Source organism: Platichthys flesus, chromosome 20 (assembly GCF_949316205.1).
Source record: "Platichthys flesus chromosome 20, fPlaFle2.1, whole genome shotgun sequence".
In the NCBI taxonomy this organism is placed as follows: domain Eukaryota; kingdom Metazoa; phylum Chordata; class Actinopteri; order Pleuronectiformes; family Pleuronectidae; genus Platichthys; species Platichthys flesus.
This window is the reverse complement of record NC_084964.1, coordinates 20,117,754-20,136,960: the sequence shown is the minus strand read 5'-3', so window position 1 is coordinate 20,136,960 and position 19,207 is coordinate 20,117,754. Positions and strand designations below refer to the sequence as shown.

General features: G+C 49.1%; 2 protein-coding genes across 3 annotated transcripts in view; both read right to left on the bottom strand.

The window, feature by feature from the left end:
* Positions 1-3,328: 3,328 nt before the first annotated feature.
* cep131 (centrosomal protein 131) lies at positions 3,329-18,141 on the bottom strand. 2 transcript variants are annotated; one of them, XM_062413710.1, is made up of 30 exons: positions 17,945-18,141; positions 16,071-16,267; positions 15,793-15,887; positions 14,239-14,350; positions 13,929-14,056; positions 13,431-13,535; positions 13,068-13,247; positions 12,860-12,971; positions 12,643-12,762; positions 12,114-12,309; positions 11,883-11,977; positions 11,673-11,801; positions 11,392-11,563; positions 11,186-11,280; positions 10,915-11,094; positions 10,619-10,810; positions 10,377-10,514; positions 10,164-10,289; positions 9,963-10,079; positions 9,725-9,754; positions 9,100-9,202; positions 7,027-7,228; positions 6,515-6,622; positions 5,906-6,023; positions 5,743-5,817; positions 5,217-5,359; positions 4,921-5,098; positions 4,635-4,831; positions 4,107-4,167; positions 3,329-4,025 (listed from the first exon to the last, which is right to left on the bottom strand). In XM_062413710.1, the coding sequence occupies exons 2-30, from the start codon at positions 16,254-16,256 to the stop codon at positions 3,954-3,956; spliced, it is 3,765 nt and encodes a 1,254-aa protein (XP_062269694.1). In that variant the 5' UTR covers positions 16,257-16,267; positions 17,945-18,141; the 3' UTR covers positions 3,329-3,953. The 2 variants fall into 2 exon arrangements, with proteins under 2 accessions (XP_062269694.1, XP_062269695.1); XM_062413711.1 differs by lacking the exon at positions 9,725-9,754.
* Positions 18,142-18,367: 226 nt separating this feature from the next.
* rnf213b (ring finger protein 213b) overlaps positions 18,368-19,207 on the bottom strand; it is a 29,106-nt gene continuing 28,266 nt past the window's right edge. The window contains exon 65 of the mRNA XM_062413709.1: positions 18,368-19,073. Coding sequence (XP_062269693.1) covers positions 18,935-19,073 — 139 coding nt within the window. The 3' untranslated portion in view covers positions 18,368-18,934. The remainder of the gene's footprint in view (positions 19,074-19,207) is intronic.

Here is a 19,207-nt window from a genome sequence, read left to right as displayed (position 1 = left end):
AGGGAAGGAGAGAGAGAGAATTTTGACACAGAAAGAGAGGTTGGAGGGAGAGGGAGAGGGAGAAGAGAGAGAGAGAAGAGTGACACAGAAAGAGAGAGTGACAGAGAGAGAGATTGAGAGAGAGAGAGAGTAAGAGCCCCCCCCCCTCACACATACACAGAGAGAGAGGGGGAAAGAGAGAGAGCCCCCCACACACACACATACAGAGAGAGAGGGGGAGAGAGAGAGAGAGAGCCCCCCCACTCCAGGCGGCAGTAACATTAGACATGAGCAGGCAGCTCTCTGCTATGCTCACAATGTGTGGAGACCCTGAACCACGATAATGACAGACAGGAGAGACACGCACTGCCTGCCGGTGGCGAGCACCGACACGCAGCCTGGACCTCACTCCTCCCTCCCTCCATCCCTCCGTCCCTCCATCCGTCCATCCCTCCTCTCAGTCCGGTTTCCTCTGTGAAAACGAAAGGAACCTCTCTGAACGGGGGACACACGTTTCAGTGAGCACCACCAGTTGCTCGAGGGTCCAGAGGAAGTGAGCTGGCTGCAGGGTGGGGGTGAACCAACCAGGAGGGAGGGGGGGGGGGGGGGGGGGGCAGCTGTTCCAGATGTAGAAGCTGAAACCTCCCTGAGGAGTTAACTGGTCTTTGGACGGCAGAGAGCGGCTGGTTAAACTTCTCATTACAACAGTTCAGTAAATCAGCTCAGAACTTCCACTCCGAGGTGATCCAGGATCAGGACACTCCCTCCTCGTCCTCACCCGTGACCCGAGAGGGAGAGAGAGGTGTGTGTGTGGGGGGGGGGGGGCAAGTAAACAATTGTGTGTTGTGTCCACAGAGAACAGAAAGAGGAACACAGTGTCTTCAAAACAAGCTTTGTTCTTTATTCTCTTTGTACTTCTAGATCAGTCACCGTCATCCTCACAGTTTTCGAACCTTCACCATAGAAAACAATAAAAACAAAAAGACGAGGATAAGAAAACGCTGTTTGAGAGGGGGGGGGGAGACGGACAGATAACAGCCCGTGACGACAGAATGGTTCAAATACAAACGGTACAATTGACAAGAGAGAAAACACAACTATAAAAGATGCAGGAACTTAGTTCATGTGTGTATCTGTAAAACAAGGGTCATCTCAGGTCAACACGAGATTACACCCCCCCCCCCCCCGGCTCGAGGCCTGTCTGGTGCCAGGAGCAGCGAGGGGCTGACAGCAGACTGCAGCTTCAGGCCTCAGGCCTCCCAGTGGATCTCAGAGAAGAAGCTGTGAGACCCACAGAGACCTGCCACATGGACCACATCTGTCTTCTGATATATCTGGTATGGTGTCCCCTGTGTTCCCCATTACGCTGCATCACATTATCACACTTCATATGAACCATTACATTGTGGCTCGGACAACTCGTCTAGTCAGAAAAAACCCAACATACTATAATCAAACCATCTTTAAAAATAGGGCGTACTTATAAAGTCTCACATGACAGTTTATCAGCTCTGCTAAGAAACTAAACATTTGAATCCTCAACCCCAATTCTTTATCACCAGAGACGTGACTGTACAATCCAATCATCAGAGCCTTGTGAAAACTGACAGGGACATTTGATGGATCAGCTCATCACAGTAACAATAAGCACATCGAGTTTCAGGAACTTGCTTTGAGAAAAACAAGAACAAAGTCTCAGTAGAGAATCATATGTGACATGTGTATACAGAGTTCAGTTACTAATCCAGAGTTCAAATTAACTTCACTTTTATACAAGTAATGAACCTGATTCATGTTCATCATGTTTTAGGCGTTTGTCAAGTTAAGGGGTTTCCTGCCGGGAGGGCGGAGCCAACAGGAGCTTCAGCCACTGAGAAGAAGCTGAATCAGCTCAAACATCTTGTTCAACATTTCATGAGAACATGTTCATCCTAAAAGGGACGAAAGTAAAACCACAACGAGGGGAGAGAACGATGCTGAATCACTGACGTGTGTCGGAGGATTCTGGTGGACATCAACATGCTCACAGGAAGACGAGGGGGAAATAAATAGAGACAAGAGAATAAGTACATTGTGATAGCAGGTGTTACCTAAAGGCTTTTAGAGTCACATCAGAACAAGGTCTCTCACATCGTGCTGCATCTCAGTCACAGGCTTCACTTCCAGGGTTAGAGGTTCTCTGGTTTCAGCCCTCACTCACTCAAGCCATGGACCTTTTGGAACTGAAATCTTATCCACAAAGACTTTGTGTGTCTGTGAGAGGAGCTTCATAAATCTCCATTCAGTGTCCAGGTGAGGAAACAGGAAAGAGCTGCATGTTCAGGGACCTGTCAGCTCCTGAGAGGATGACAGCTTCTATGTGTCTGACTCTCCGTGTTGAGTTGGATGTGTTCTGTCGCAGGCCTCTGGATCTGACCAGCCTCAACCCATCTGGCTTCTGAAGACTCAGTAGGTTCTGGTCCAGGCTCTGGTCACCTCACGCCCAGACTACTGCACCTCCCTCCTGGCAGGTCGACCTCTGCAGCTCATCCAGAAACCAGCAGCTCCACTGGTCTTTAACCTAAATTCACTCACACTACTCCTCCACTCCCTTCACTGGTTACCAGTAGCTGCTCGCATCCGGTTCAGAACACTAGTACTCGCGTACTGTGCTGCGAACAGATCGGGTCCAGTCTAGATCCAGGACCTGGTTAAACGTTACACCCCAGCAATTTTGAAGAAATTGTTCTTTCTTGATTCATGTTGTTCTGGGTTTGTTCCCTCATGGTTGGTGCTTATTGGGAGTCGCTCTGGATAAAAGCTTCATCTAAATGTAATGTAATAATGTAATGTAATGCTTCTGACACAGCTCTGGTCACGTGCCTGGTGCCCCCCCGAACCCTCCTACCACCCGCTCTGTCCCAGCTCTGCTTTCCTAATCCTATAAAAGTTTTCTATTCACATTCCTTCTTCCCTGCTCCCTCCTCTTCTTCTCTTTCTTTCTAACATTCAGAAACTTTCTACACCACTCTGTAATCATCTGCCTCCGACCTCAAGCATGCCATCACATTCCTCTTCACTCGATTGCCCTTCAAGCTTCCTACACATCCCATCGCTCGTTCTAGACACTTCCTACCAGCGCTCCACTCTCCGCCTGGTGCTGGTTCTTAACCTCTGACCTCTTGGTCACATCTAAACTTTGGCTGAAGACATAAACAACCTGGAGCTGGTCACAGGGCTGTGGAGGAGGGGGGGAGGTTATAGATCCTGTAATTAGCACTGGTCTCCAGGTTGGGTGGGCGGGGGGGGGGGGCACTGGGACAAAACACATGACTCAACACATTAAGACGAGGGGGGGGGGGGGGGGGGGGGCACTAAGAGCTTGACTTGTTCCAGGCATTTGTTCATAGTGTAGCTGTGATGCAGACACTATGTGAGTCCAGGGTCCCCTCAGCTGAGCGCCCCCCCCATCCCCCACACCGGGGCAGGCCTGGGCTGGATTCAGAAACATCTGGAACTGTTTCCGTGGCAGCTCTGTGGGGAACATGGAGGCGTTCCTGCTCCCACCGACCACAGCCAGAGGGGGTGTGGGGGGGGGGGGGGGTAGTAGTTCAGTCAGCAAGAAAATGCAGCAGTCCTCCTCGGTACAGGGAAGAAGAAGAAGAACGAGGAGTCAATCCCTCTGTAGGATCTCTATCTGGTTCAACCTGGGCTATGGAATTTGAATTATGGAAATTCTAACACAAACGTTCCTTCATGCCTCACAGGGAGGGGGGGGGGGGGGGGGGCTGTACCCTAACCCAGAGCACTTCCCCGTTTTGTAGTTTGCATATGAGGTAGGACAAGGTTCAGCCACTTGTTCAACCCTCTGAAGTTACACAGGTTCAGTCTTGCACGCTAAAAACTAAAAAGCATCAGGCAGGGGCGACACACTGGTTGAGGCTGAGAGCGGAGGGGAGACGACCACACGGGTAAGAGCCTGGTCCTCCTGTCAGTCACTTCTCCAGCAGCTGCTTCCTCTGCTGTTCCCACAGGCCCTCCAGGTGATCCGCCCTCTTCAGAGCAGCCTGTACGAGGAGTGGGTGATATTAATAGACGCTGTGTTTTCGTATCAGAGATGTTGTGACAGAGAGAATTCAGCCTCTCACCTCGTGCTGCTTCCGAAGGTTACTGACCGTCTCGTCCTTCCTCAAGATGGCCGACTTCACTCTGGAAAAGCATGAGAAGAGGTGTTAATCAGGTTATAGGCCGTTTTCAGACATGAGCTGTGGGTGAAGAAGAGAAATCCCTTATTTCACATGTTGCTCCTCCTTCTCCTCCTCCTCCTCCTCCTCCAGCTTTAAGAGCCACATTTAATTCCGTGTAGATATAAATCAGGTCATTTTCAGGATTCCTCCAAAGCTCCATTCATATCACTCTCTCAGAAAGTGGCAGAGAGCGGAGAGCTTGAGTTTCCACCTTTTGTGCACCTCAGACAGAGGACTGTAAAGAGCCATTTGACCGACATCACTTCTGAAAAGCGTGGAGTCGAACACTGACGTACTTCCTGAGTTCGTCTTTTCATCCTTTTCATTTTCACACAGAACACTTCAGATTGTCTGCTGCTTCTGATTCACTGATTAAAACTTTAAATATCCCTATTTTTAAAGTCATGATGTTCTCGCCCTTCATCTTACCGTTGATGGACTTCAGCCAGCTCCTCCTCCTTCTCCCTGGTCACCCTCTCCACCTCCACCCGCTGCCTGGCCCTGACCTCTGACACCTCCACTTTCATCCGGCGGTTCTCCTCCTCCGTCTGCACCAGCCTGTCAGCGAACTCCTGCCTGATCACCTCTGCCAGGCAGCGGCGCTCGTCGGACAGCTTGTCCCTGGTCTGTAGAGACGAGTCAGATGAATTCCAAGTCTCAATCTGTTTTGTATTTAAACGTTTCCATTTACAAATGACCGGGATTCTCTCTTTACCTGTGTGATGTCCTCCATCTCCTGTTCTTTCTGTCTGAGCAGGGCCTGAAGTCGGATCAGCTCTCCCTCCGTGTCCGCCTGCTGCCTCCTCAGCTCTTGTTGTTTCTCCACAGCCGTCCTCTCCGAGCGCTGCAGCTCCCGGAGCTCCGCCTCGTACTTCTCACCCAAACGCTTCACCCTGAGAACACAGAGCAGAGGGCCTCTATTCACACACAGCCAGGACTTGTAAACAGAAAAAGAAGCATGTGACATTGGGAATAGACAGAGGACGTGGAAAGTTGTCTTTGTACACTCACCTGTTGTCAGCTGCCCTCTCACACTCCTCCTTGTCCTTGCTCGTTTCGTCCTCCAGCGTGCAGATGGCCAGTTCGATCTCTTTGTCGCGTTCTCGTCGCAGCGCGTCTTTGAGCTCGCGCTCGCGGCTCAGAAGCCACGCCTCCTACAGACACACAAAGACACAGAGGACGATTGAATTCTTTACTTATCAACAAACATCTGTGAGCAGAAGTATCTCGGTTCTTCCTCAGTGGATCTGATCAACACCATCACAGTTTCCTCTAAAAGAGTGTCAGGACACAAGTCGCCATCACTCCACAAAGCTGGAAATGTAATGAAGCCCAACATGAAATCACTGCTTGCATTTGAAACCTTTCCCCTGACACAAGAATGAGTACTGCAGCCAGATGCCTACAGGGCCTGTGAGAGCACCACGTCACATTGACACGGTTTGACTCACGTGACTCTGAACACGAGAGGAGCTACTGAGTCACATCAGAAAAGCTTTGGACTGGCTGCACAGACTCATGGCAGGGATCAACAAACCTCTTGTTTCTTGTAGTTTCCTTCCCAGGTTTGCCGGTCCATGCCCAGTCGTTCTTGTAGTGCCTTCATCTCCACCTGTTCACACACACACACTCTGTTAATGGGCTGCAGACCTGACATCTGCCTGAAGCTCATGTTCCTCTGCACCGTCCACACTCCTCACCTGGTGCCTCCTCTCCTGCTCCTGCCTGTTTTTTTCCAGCTCTTCTCTGAGCACTCGTGCAGCCAGAGAACTGTTCTCCTCCAGCTGCCGCTTCAGATCCTCCAGCTCCGCTCGCTGCCTGCGACACAAACACAGAGAAGATCCGTGATAATGGAGAAGCACAACACTTTTCAACATAACTGAACCTCATCTGTAAAATACAGCTGATTCACTCAGGACTCTTTGGAACATTCCAGGATATATTCAGTCCACTGTCTGTTGTTTACTAAGTTATGCAGAATGAGACAGGCAGTCACAATTATCAAGTTTCACAGGGAAACATAATATTAAACACTTCATTTATGAATCTGAATATACACATGCAACTTATATACTCCAATGAATTACCTTTGGTTAACACTGGCTCATGCTGATCTTATTTTATAAGAGTAAAATAAGATCAGCGTATAAGAGTCTCTTATATTTCCTACAGGATTGCAGGAGAGACATATTTTCAAAAGTTCTAAGCAGACTTCATAATAAACCAGTTTCTGTGAGATCTTGTTTGCTTTGTTTCTTCGGGTTCTCATTACAGAGAGAGGGAGATGGACGTATGACCTTTGACCTCACCGAGCAGCCAGCTGGGCCAACCTCTCCTTCTCGTCGGACACCTCCTTGGAGAGACTCCTCCTCTGCTGCTGGAGGGACAGCTCCTCCTCCTGAAGCTGCTTCTCATACCTGACACAAACAAACATCATCAGCACACACCAGCAGATCACACAAACAAGGGACTCATTAACGAACACCCGCTAACAGCCTTTCGTGTGCTCATTAACTCTTCTCAGTCTCTCCCTTTCCTGTTTTCATTGCTTGATGAAGATTGTTGAATCAACAGAAGAGTGAAGGCCATGTCACTCAGGTCTGAGGACATTAAGCTCAACAAAGGCTGCTTTGTTTATGGGAGGTTTCTTTTTGAACAGACTCTCCAGCTTCCTGTGTTTCACGCAGCTTCAGATTGTTTGGTTGGAAGTGATGAAGGATTTATTCATACAGCGTTTTCATGTGGAACATTTTAATTATATGACGCAAACATAGAAAGGCAGAGGAGGCCAGTGTGAGGGACAATGATGTGACATGCCCACCTCTGCTTGGCGAGCTCCCTCTCTCTCTGGCACTGCTCCTCCTTCTCCTTCTCCAGCTGCTGGCGGAGCTCCTCACACTGGCGGAGGACGCGCTGGGCCACCTGGTCGTCCGCCTGCAGCAGCTCCGACTCGTGGAGCGTCCGCAGCTTCTTCAGCTCCTGTTTGTGTTTAGAGATCAGCTTCTGGATCTCCGGCTCCAGACCTGTGAGCAGAGAAGAGACGTGTTTTGTTTTAAATGATCAATTTGTATTTTCATGAGTCAGATTCCTGTTAGACAGTTTTCATTTTTTGTTCCACATATTGGTGAGAACGACAGTAAATACAGCTCAGCGATGACTCAGTAAAGAAATACAAACATTTCTGACATGTGTTCTGAAATATCTTGTAAGGTGTCCCCTGCATTCCCCATTCAGTGCATCACATGATAACATTTCATAAGAACCTTTATCTTGTGGCTCAGACAACTTTTCATGCCAGAAAAAGTTGTCTGGCATGACAACTTTGTCATGCCAGACAACTATAATCAAACCATCTTTAAAAAAAGGGCGTACTTATAAAGTCTCACCATGACAGTTTATCAGCTCTGCCAAGAAACTAAACATTTGAATCCTCAACCTTTCTCTGCGAAGGTCAAGTCAGAGGTTGTGTCCTCAGTAAAGACATGAAAACAATTCTCTATCTCCAGAGGTGTGAGTGTACAACACGCCATCAGACATATTCTACCAGCGCTCCACTCTCCGCCTGGTGCTGGTTCTTAACCTCCGCCCTCATAGTCGGTTGAAGACATACACACCCTGGTGCTGGTCACAGGGCTGTGGACAAACACAAACAATTCTTTATCTCCAGAGGTGTTACTCTACAAACATGTCACCACCGCATCCTGACAACTTTTTCGACAACGTTTCCTGCCGGGAGGGCGGAGCCAACAGGAGCTTCAGCCACTGAGAAGAAGCTGAATCAGCTCAAACATCTTGTTCAACATTTCATGAGAACATGTTCATCCTAAAAGGGACGAAAGTAAAACCACAACGAGGGGAGAGAACGATGCTGAATCACTGACGTGTGTCGGAGGATTCTGGTGGAAATCCACATGCTCACAGGAAGATGAGGGGGAAATAAATAGAGACAAGAGAATAAGTACATTGTGATAGCAGGTGTTACCTAAAGGCTTTTAGAGTCACATCAGAACAAGGTCTCTCACATCGTGCTGCATCTCAGTCACAGGCTTCACTTCCAGGGTTAGAGGTTCTCTGGTTTCAGCCCTCACTCACTCAAGCCATGGACCTTTTGGAACTGAAATCTTATCCACAAAGACTTTGTGTGTCTGAGAGAGGAGCTTCACAAATCTCCATTCAGTGTCCAGGTGAGGAAACAGGAAAGAGCTGCATGTTCAGGGACCTGTCAGCTCCTGAGAGGATGACAGCTTCTATGTGTGTGACTCTCCGTGTTGAGTTGGATGTGTTCTGTCGCAGGCCTCTGGATCTGACCAGCCTCAACCCATCTGGCTTCTGACACAGCTCTGGTCACGTGCCTGGTGCCCCCCCCGAACCCTCCACCACCCGCTCTGTCCCAGCTCTGCTTTCCTAACCCTATAAACATTTTCTATTCACTTTCCTTCTTCCCTGCTCCCTCCTCTTCTTCTCTTTCTTTCTAACATTCAGAAACTTTCTACACCACTCTGTAATCATCGGCCTCCGACCTCAAGCATGCCATCACATTCCTCTGCACTCGATTGCCCTTCAAGGTTCCTACACATCCCATCGCTCGCTCTAGACACTACATCCACACTAACACAGCTGGAAACTACAGAGGTGTGACTGTACAAACATGTCACCACCGCATCCTGACAACTCACTGGGACATTTGATGGAATCAGGTCATCACAGTAACAATAAACACATTGAGTTTCAGGGAGTTGCCTTGAGACAAAATGTTCGAACATGACAATACTAAAGGGACAAATGTATCACCACAATGAGGGGATAGAATTATGCTGAGTCACTGACGTATGTCTGAGGATTCTGTTGGAAATAAAAGTTTCAATCCCAGATTTCCACTCGGAGGCTTCACTACCTTTCACAGTGATCTCTTTAATCTTCCTGGTTTTCTCGTCGATCCATTTCTCCCGCCGTACTTTCTCTGTGGCGCTCATCAGGTCCTTTAACTTCTTGATCTCCTGTAGAGGGAGGAAGGGTGTGGGGGGGAGGGTAAGTTATAGTGGTGAGGCGCGGTCACAGTGAAGTGAAGTCATGAGGAGAACAAATACACCAGCATTTATATCATTTAAAACAAGAGAGGTGTTTTGTAGAGATTAAATGTTTACATCATAACACAGGCTACATCCACACTAACACATCATGTGACCTTTCATGTTGCACAGGTCATGTGGTACAAACAGGAAGTAGTACATCTACTCTGCTGTTGGTTAAGTTACAGAACATTCTAAGAGATCAAATATCAAATTGAGAAACACCACAAATGAAACAAGAGGAAGAGGAGAGTGGAGACAAGACAATTTACAGAATAAGATAAAACACTGAAAGCTGTATATCTAAACCTAGAGATGAGAAAAGACAGCGGGGACTCACATGCAGACACTCTGTCCGAGCGATGAATGAAATGAAGAAAGAAGTGGTAGAATGAGAGAGATGATCGAATCGATGGATGAACGGGTTCGAGGAAAATAAAACAAAGTTACCTGGCATAAGGGACCCAGAATTTGCCAAACCTAAGGCCAAGAAAATAAAGACAAACCGACGGGGACAGAGGGAGACAGCGAAGAAGAGGAAGAGAAAAACAGAGAATAGACGGTTAAACAAAGGCAACACAGCAAGAAAGCAAGACACACAAAGCCAGGCAGAGCGGCCGGAGCTGTTTGCAGTGGGAGATGAAAAGAGGTGGATTCATTATATCACTGGTGTTATCCTCCGTCTCACCATTTCATGCTGCTCCTGCATCTGTGCGATCTGCTTGGTGTACTTCTGATCCACCAGCTTCAGCTCGGCCACCACTCCCTCACAGCGCTCACTCAGGGACTTCTTATCGTTGATCAGCTGACGAGAAGATCACAATCCACAGTCAGAGGGAGATGAGGCGAGTGAGGAGACATGTGACAGCCGAGATCCCACTGAATTTACCTGATCAATGAAAGTGAGGTGTCTCTGGATGGTGGCCTCATGTTGTTCCTTCTGGAGATGGAGGTTCCTGTTCAGCTCCTTCTCCGTCTCATTCACCAGTCTCAGCGTCAGCTCCCTCTGCTGGGCCTGACGCACACAACACAGAGACGATAAACAAACCTCCACTCACAGTCACTCACAGGAGAATCCCTGCGAGGTGGTGGAGCTGCTCACCAGCGCGGCCTGCAGCATGTGCACGGTGCGTTTCTTCTCCTCCAGCTCCAGCTTGATTCTCATCATGGGGCTGGTGACTTCGGCGGGGGGGGCCGACGCCTGCTCGACGGCGACCAGCTCCTCCTCAGACAACACAGCCTGAGAACACACAGGTAGAGTCAGCACGTTATTTAATGACTGGGATGGGGACACACTGACACACAACAGGAAGGAAGAGTCGCTGTGTCGCTGCAGCCCCTGACCTCTCTGTGTGATCCTGAGGTGACCGAGCGAGGTCTCTCCTGTTCAGACTTCTCCATCTCGTCCAGGAAGCTCATGATGCTCTGCAGCTTGGCCTCAGAGAGCAGGGCGCCCCCGTCTGGCAGAGCGGGGTGGTGGCTCAGCTGCCTGTGGCGCTCCAGGTTGTCAGTGGTCAGAGAGATGGAGTCTCCGTCCTTAAGACAGAAAGAGTGCAGGTTTGTTTATTGCTGATTTATCCGGCGATGGAAACCCTCAGGCTGAAGACAAGCTCTTCACACCTCAGAACCTTGAGACTCACCTCATCTATCCAGGCGTACTTCTCCTTGTGGTAGCACTTGGGCTCGGACAGCCTCTCTGGCTCGTCCTCCAGCAGCTTCAGAGTGTCCAGCAGCTCGTTGAGCGTCGTCTTAGACTGAGCTCTGCTGGACCAAGCTCCCTGACGCTGCTCCTCCACACTCACCGACCTCTGCACAGCCTCCTAGAGTAAGGTCATCACACAAGTGTTTAACATAGGACCAAAAAGAAAAACTGGTGCGTAACTTTGATCATTTCAGTTTATAATTACGTACCTGGGAACACTGAGAACCTCTGCGATTTGAGAACGACGGGGAAACGGCTCTGAAGCTGAGCTCCACTATGTCAGTCTCCACATTCAAATTGGTGTCTATGGAAACATTAGACCAGCATGTTCCTTACAGGATTCTCTCACATCAGATTTTAGTAACCTCAACTGCACATGAAGATGTTTGTGGCGTTGAGCTCCCGGCGTTCCGACCTGTGTTCTTGGTTTTGATGTCTGGTGGTGACATCGGGCTGATGCTGCTCGGCGAGGCCGGACTCCTGTTGGTCTGATTCCTGCGTCCGATCACTCCGACCGGCTTCAGGCGTTCCACCTCAGCTGCGTGATGCACCTCTGCCACTCGCTGGGTTCTTTTCTGTGGCAGCTCCTGCACCACACCACCAGAGGGAGACATTACAACACAGCTCAAAAGTGTGATGTGATTGATTTGCTTTAGAAAGAACTGTTGAACCCTGACTTTACTGCTCAGTACGTACATCAGCCGGGATCACCTGCACGGCAGCGAGCCGGGCCAGACGAGCTTTCTCTTTACGGACCAGTTTCCTGTCGTTCTCCTGGTTCTGCTGCTCCGGACAAATATCCTCCTCTGCTCTGTCCTCCTGCTCCTACAAGAGAAAGGGCATTTTAATATCAGGAGTGGGATGGAGTTTGTGATTGTAGAGCATTAGGATTAAATAATTGTTTACCTGGGAACACTGAGATCCCCTGGGATTGGACGGAGCAGGAGAAATGGCTCTGAAGCTCAGTTCACCTACGTCGGCCACAATGTTCAAATTAGAGTCTGTGGAAACATAACCATCCGGAGGTCAGAAACAATGGATTTTTATCAATTTAAAGATGTAATAAGATGATCGTGGATATTTAAACAAGTCGATGCTGTACAATTTGAAGTCCAAAGCCTCCAGAGAAGAACACACCTGTATTTTTGGCTTTGACACCGGGGGGCGACACAGGGCTGTGGTTGCTCGGCGAGGCCACTGGACTTGTATTGGTCAGAGAAATCTTGGGTGGTTTCTTCCTTCCAACTCCACTGGTCGGCCTCTGGTTCTCAGGCTCCAGCTTGGCCGCTTGCTGCACCTCTGTAACCCGCTGGGCCCGTTTCTGCTGCAGTTCCTGTAGCACACCACCAGGGGGAGACAGGGGACAGGGTTATAGACCATAAAGTGATGTCTGCCTGTTTTTTTTCTCTAATGACATCCAAACGTTCCAGATGTATTTGATTACCAAGTGAAAATCAGCACTTGGACTAGATTCTTTTTTCTAACATGATAATTTCAGAGATGTTATCCAAACAAAAACCTCCTGAGCTGCGTTATGGGAAGTGTGCAGTCCGATGTTTCAGGTGCTTGACACAGACTGAGGATTAGAACTGTGGCCATCTCGTCTCTATTGCATCAGTTTTGAAAATATGTCTTCTAACTTCGTCAGTAAATCAGAGGTGGGCACCTGGATGGCGGCGAGACGAGCCAGACGAGCTTTCTCTTCACGAATCCGTTTCCTGTCCTCGTCCCGTTTCTGCGGCTGCTCCAGGCGACTGTCGTCCTCCTCCGCTCTCTCCTCCCACTCCTACCAGGAGACAAACAGGTTAATACTGAGATAAACCCAGTTGAGACTGTGTGGAATGAAAGGTGAGGAGTGCAGCAGCCTGAGGACAGATGGATACCTTTCTTTTACCAGCGAGGATGCGTCTGAGCGCTGCCTGGTTCGAGAGTCGTCTCTTGGCTCGGTACCAGCGCTGGATGGTGACTGCCGCCTGGTTCACCTGCTGAATAAACCTTCAAATGCACAGAGGACCGCTGTGAGTCACAGAACAATTAAACAAAGAACCTAAACAGTGCCAACTCGTTGAGAACATCATTAAGGGTTCCAACCTTTCAGCCTCCTCCTCAGTGACCTCCTTCCTCCGGAGCATGACGGGGCTGCCGTGGAGGGCCGACACCGGAGATCTGTTGTTGGAACTTAAAGATGTTGAGGAGAAATTCTTCTGGGACTTGGTGAGGGAGCCGTTCTCCAGGGACACTTCATCGTTTGCTGTGGCTTTCAGGATGTTACTGAGAGAAAAGATACAAAATCAGATGAGATAACTAACAAACTGGACAGAAGAACCTTCTCATGAAGGCAGCAGCAGGATTTGTTTCCGTTATGGTCAACATCGTACATTTGGCTTGGCCTTATCAATAAAAAAATCTATAAAACCATGACAGGCATCCGATTATGCTGAGTGCACAACATACTTAAAGGACGGCTTCTGGTTGGAGCTCTTTGGCGTGAGCGGCTTCTCAGAGTAGTTGTTGTGTAAGATGGTGGTGACAGAGTTCCCCACAGCTCCCTTGTTGCTCCTGGGGAAAACAGAAAGGCACAATGACACCCTGCAGGAGACGATTCACAAACCCATGGAAGTCCCTCATGTGTGGGTATCAGTTTTAAGTATTTAGAACGCCACTGCCATCTTTTCTCACCTCACCCCCCTCCAGGCATTACAGTAACCGACACTGTACGTGCTGTGACACAAATTCTCATCATATTACAAAGTCAGCCCACACGGTTTTCTGACATTTACGCGAAAGAGTCTGTGGGTGGAATTCCTGAAGGCAGTATCAGCTGCCGTGATCCACAGGTATGAAACACGAGAAGCAGGCAGAAGTCCAGAATGCAGCAGTGCAGGTAGTCACTGTGCTGGTTCTGGACTTGTGCCTCTTCTACCTGGGGGACGTGTCAAAGACGCTGCCCACCTGTTGTTGGCGGTGAAGTTGGCGGCCAGAGCGATGCCAGGCGCTCTCTTCTTCAGGCTGATGGGAGAGTCCACGCTGCCGGTGCTACGAGGACTCAAGTGCACAGGAAGAGCTCTGGGCTGGTCGTCCTTCAAGATAGGAAACGGAGAGTTAATGCACATGAGGCCTCAGGAGGTCGGAGGCTCGAGTTTTAAAGCAAAAATACAAAATTTAAGCTGATCAGACAAGAATTGATCATTTTATATCTCTTATCTTATCCACACAGTTTAATATGATAGCCAGCATATATAAATAAATAAATGACCAATACCAGGATGTTCCATGTGGTTCCGTCTGGTGAGGCCCGGCTGAGGCTGGAGCGTTTCTTGCGTCCATCCAAGCTGCTGTCGAACAGGGCCAAGTAGTCCTCGCTCGGTTCCTGACTGAGGAGCAAACAAGCCCAGCACAGGTCAGGACCCTGTTCTACTGAACTACGCTGTTTAATAAGAAATCTAATAATCGCTGGTGGAAACTGAAATCTCAGAACCATTGATACAGGAGGAGATAATAATTTCCAATGCATCCTTATAGGCGGGGGAGCAGCATGTTCAGTTCCCCACAACAAGGGCTTAGCAGGGCACGACACACAATTAGACATCTCAACACAAAGCAGGGAGCCCGAGTCGACGTGGTAAGTTGCAGCTTTTGTGATTAAATGTTGTAATGACAGCTGCAGAAACCGGTCTCATCCCCCCCCCCCCCCCAGGCACTGGAATTCACCCCAGCAGCTGACTGGTGTGTCAGGGAGAACTCTGCTGTGGATTCCATTTGAATGCGTGCTCCCATATGTTGATCTCGATGGCCTGTGATCATCTTTCAGCCTGACACTCCCGCGCCTCCATCAGGAGGCACAGATGACCTCCTGTCTGGCCTCTGCTGCTATCTGTGCTGCAGCCTCCTGTGCAGGGTGAGTCTGTCTGGGTATTGTGGGTGAGTATATAAATTATTGTGTGTGCGTGTGTGTGAGTATTCGGGGGGGGGATCAAGCCAGCTGGCCCAATGTAAAGCAATCTGACGACACTATTCAGGCAGCACATTCCTCTACTCATGCTTTGCAAGAGAGAGCTGCACGGGGAGAGGGGGAGGCAGTGGTGAGGAGCAGGGTGGTGAGTGACCCCCCAACGCCCCCTAAAGTCTCTGAGACTGTGGACTGTGGACTGTGGAGGGGGAGGGAGAGGGGGGGGCATTGGGGGTATTCAGAATGCCTTTAAATTTAAAGCCCCTCTGCGCTGCATCCTGAGAGGGCGGGGGGTGGGGGGGGGGGGGGGGGGTAATGGCGGCAGCTGCCGGACAATAGAACCAGAGCATGCACACTTCTCCTTTCACTGGCTCCTAGTGGAGGGGGTAACCTGACCCAGAGGTCCTGGGCCCTCCCCCTCTAACCTGGGACAAAGCAAGTGCCTGCCCCCCCGACCCTAGCAACAGGCGCCCAGCTTCCCTCGCTCTTTATCAAGCAGAAGCTGGCGTGCCACAACTCTCATTGTCCGACCTGCTGCAGCTCCGGGGCTGCCAGCTGTTGCTCAGTGAAGAGCAGCAGCCTGGTTGAGAGAGCTCCGTTTACAACAAAGATGTGTCCTGGTAACACGAGCACTGCTTCGGACGCTCTGACTCACATTATCTAAGATGCACACATTCTCTTCTGTCATTTCCAAAAACATGACCTTCATATTTCAGAGGCTGCTCCAAAGGTCATCTGGTGATTGCACATTGGTCAATGTCAGTTATAATGAATGAGGAAAAAGGTTTGACCCAAAGAAATGAGAGGACATATTGATTGTCAATACAGGACTGGTGGTGAGCTGGTTACTGTGTGATGAGTTCAGACCTGAGACTGATGCTGGCCGGCTGGTTGACCTGCGTGGTGCTGTTGGAGCGCCGCAGGTTCTTGATGGAGCGGGAGCTTCCGAAGCTGACATCACTCTGCGGATTTAAAAAGCTTGTTAAAAGAGTTTGACTCTTCATATCGGGGGGGAAACTAAGACTGAGCTGACAGTGCTGACTTCTCTCATTCCTGCATCATGAAGGGATTATCTAAACACTCATAGACGATGTGCAGCTCCGCTCTGCTGCCGGCACAGGAGCACACATGTGGCACCGACTCACCAGGGTGTTGCGTTTCCCTCTGCTGTCACCAGCCACGGAGACCGACACGGAGCGAGAGAAGCACTTCCCAGGCGACGCGCTGCTGGGCCTCCTGGACACTGAGAGCTGGGAGCCCGACAAGCTGAGGTCCAAAGCATCTCTGGAGACACCTGTCGGGATGGAGGAGGGGCTGCGTGCTTTATGCATCCTTTGAAAACCTGGAGTGGAGGACAAGAGGATGGAGATTCAGAGGGTTCAACCACAGCAACACAGGGAATAACGGCCACTTTCATCTACAGCTTGTAAAAATGTTTCCACAATGTAGATCTAATTAAGAAAGATTGGAATACCGTATTGTGATCTAACAGCTAGAAAAGATGTGTATTGTGTTTTTGGGACGGTAGACATGCCAGATACACAAATTAATCTGTAGAAGTAATACAAAAGTGGAATTTTCATAATATGTCCCCTTTAATACAAGTGACCACAAGGCAATGAAGGTTTTTCAGAATGATCAGTCATTTGTGACTGTTCAAATTTGTAGGAGATGAACTTGACAACTCTGACAGCGCTCCAGCCTCATCCACTGAAAATGACAATGAGCCGGTCGTTGAAGAGATGAAGCAGCAGGTACCGGGTCAAGACTCTGTCTCAGAGGGAGCAGACAAGACCTCAAACACTCCCGTTGATGAAGATGAAGATGCCAAACAGACATGTCCACACCAGGAAGAGGATATATCTGATAATCATGATGTCATAAGCGATCCAGACTAGACCCCATCCTGTGAGGAGTGCTTTGAAGGGGAGATCAAAGACCATCCAGAACTCAAGGAGATCAAGTTATCCCTAACTGTTTTGTGTTTATCAGAATCACAATGCATGTGTGTGCATTCTCTGAGCTTGCAGGGAAACAAGGGGTACTACCAACACACAAATACCTTGTGGCAGGGCACACACACAAATGGAGTGTGACAGCATGTGTAGTACTACTGAACGACAATCAGTTACAGATAACTTCAACCTGAGAGACGACGTCATCATCACCAGCTGCAAGAATCAGGCCATCACTTGGGCCATTAGTCTAAGAGGGTGACGATAACAACACTGAGTGTTGTGTATATTGTACACATCTCTATTCTTTGTGTAGTTACTTCTATTTACATTGTATTTTTCAACTGGTTTATAACCTTTACTGAGTTTGTATTTTAATATTTGCTTTTTAAAGCTGTAACACAGACTAATGAAGGATCTTTCCTGTGCTTTACCAGCTCACTGGTAACCATGTGAGTCACTGGGGACGCTGGTTAAGCTGGTTAGTGTTGCTGAGGCTGTGAGGCAACTAACCACAGCTCTGCCGCTGTTGCTAAGGAGTGAAAACACAAACACAAGGTTCACAGCTCCTGGAAACAACAATCTAACACAACTGTTAGCTCTGCTAGCTCTGTTAGCTCTGTTAGCTCTGTTAGCTCAGCTAGCTCACTGCACAGCACAGGGAACGAGCCTGTGGATGACGACAGGTGAATTAAAGACCGTTACTTGCAGGAGCAGCAGTGGAAACACACAGAGCTGTGGTGAGCTACGTTAGCATGCAGCACCTGCTAGCTAGCTAGCGGTGTATGAGGGGAACAGCAGCTCGCACGGTTCCGACCCACGAGCTGAATGTAAACATCAGTGAATTCAGACACACGAGTCTCTAACGGGACTCCTGACGTGACACGAGACTGGACCGCGATCTGTCCCGATGAGGGTTCGAATCCCTGCCTCGGCTCTGCCCCTGAGCCCCGCTGGGAGGGGGGGAACCAACACGAGCTGCTGTTAGAGACACACTCAGTTCTTCAGATGACCACGTTTGTCCGGTAAGCAACACAACAGCTGATGGGACGTGAAGAACTCACTTCAGAGGCGGAGCGGCAGCATCGCGGGTCCGCGGCAGCTCGTGTCCTCCGGGAGGCTGTAGCTCCAGACTCCAGATCAGCTGGGTCGGGTTAACCAGTTTAAACTGTTCAACGAGTTTAGTTGAACTGGTCCGGGTTAGTCCGGGTTACTTCTTTGACTCCGCTCGGTTCTGTCGCTGGACTCAAACTGACGATCCGTGATAACGCGGAGCATCATGTGGCGAAAACCCACTCGGCCCCGCCTCCCGTCGCCTGCGATTGGCGGAAGAAGAAGTTCGTCCCTTCGGTCGTGCTTCCGATTGGTCAAGAGGATCTGCCTCACAAGGGGCGTGGCTTATTCAACCGTTTGGTTGACTTTACAAAACGACGCTTTGATTTATTATCACTTCTCGTTGAATTACAAACATTAAAAAAAGTTCCAGCTCGTTTACAGATGATTTATTAAATGTTCCCTCAAACCTCAGATACAAAATGAACATGATCGAACACCAGGAAGACTTTAACAGAAAGAAACAAGGCCTCACATCTCCAACACTTACAATATTCACACCAGAGAAAGAACAATTATTCAGAATGTGTCCCCATGGATAGAACGATTAATGCATTATAAAAACACAGGCTGGTTAACGGCCCCTGAGGTATGTACCACTACAACTTAATATAAGACTATTGTGTCTCTCAGCATGTTTATTATTATTTTATTTGTGTCTTTATCTGTCTCTTTATGGTCAATTTGTCTCTGTGGTCTTGTAGCTTTTCTTCGTGGTGCTTTTTGTGTCTCTCAGTGGTTGTTTTGTGTCCCTTTGTCGTCATTGTGTGTCTCCTTGTGATTGTTTCTCTCTATTTACAGTCACTTCGGACCTGCTCCTTGCCTTGGAGGCCTGTTTTGGTCGTTCTTCCAATGTATGAATTTAGGATCTTATTTGAATTTAGATATTCTCTTATCTTACAGTGACAACAAACAATCAGATCTCTGCAAAAAATCAGCATCTATCTTCTTTTAAAGTCCACAGCCGCCCTCCACACGTCGGCCCCCTGTGCCAGAGTGATCTCCTCCGGTAGAGACTCGAGCTCCAGCAGAGGTGGAAGGTTCTTCTCCTCCAAATGGCTCTCCATGGTGGACCTGATGCTAGAAACAGCAGGGAGGGAGAAGCGTTAGCACCGAGAACCATTGTTTTCACCCCAAGCATTCCTATTCACTCCTCTGTCCAGCTGCCGCCCCCATAGGAGTGACCTGCGGCAGAGGGGATACAACTTAAGCTC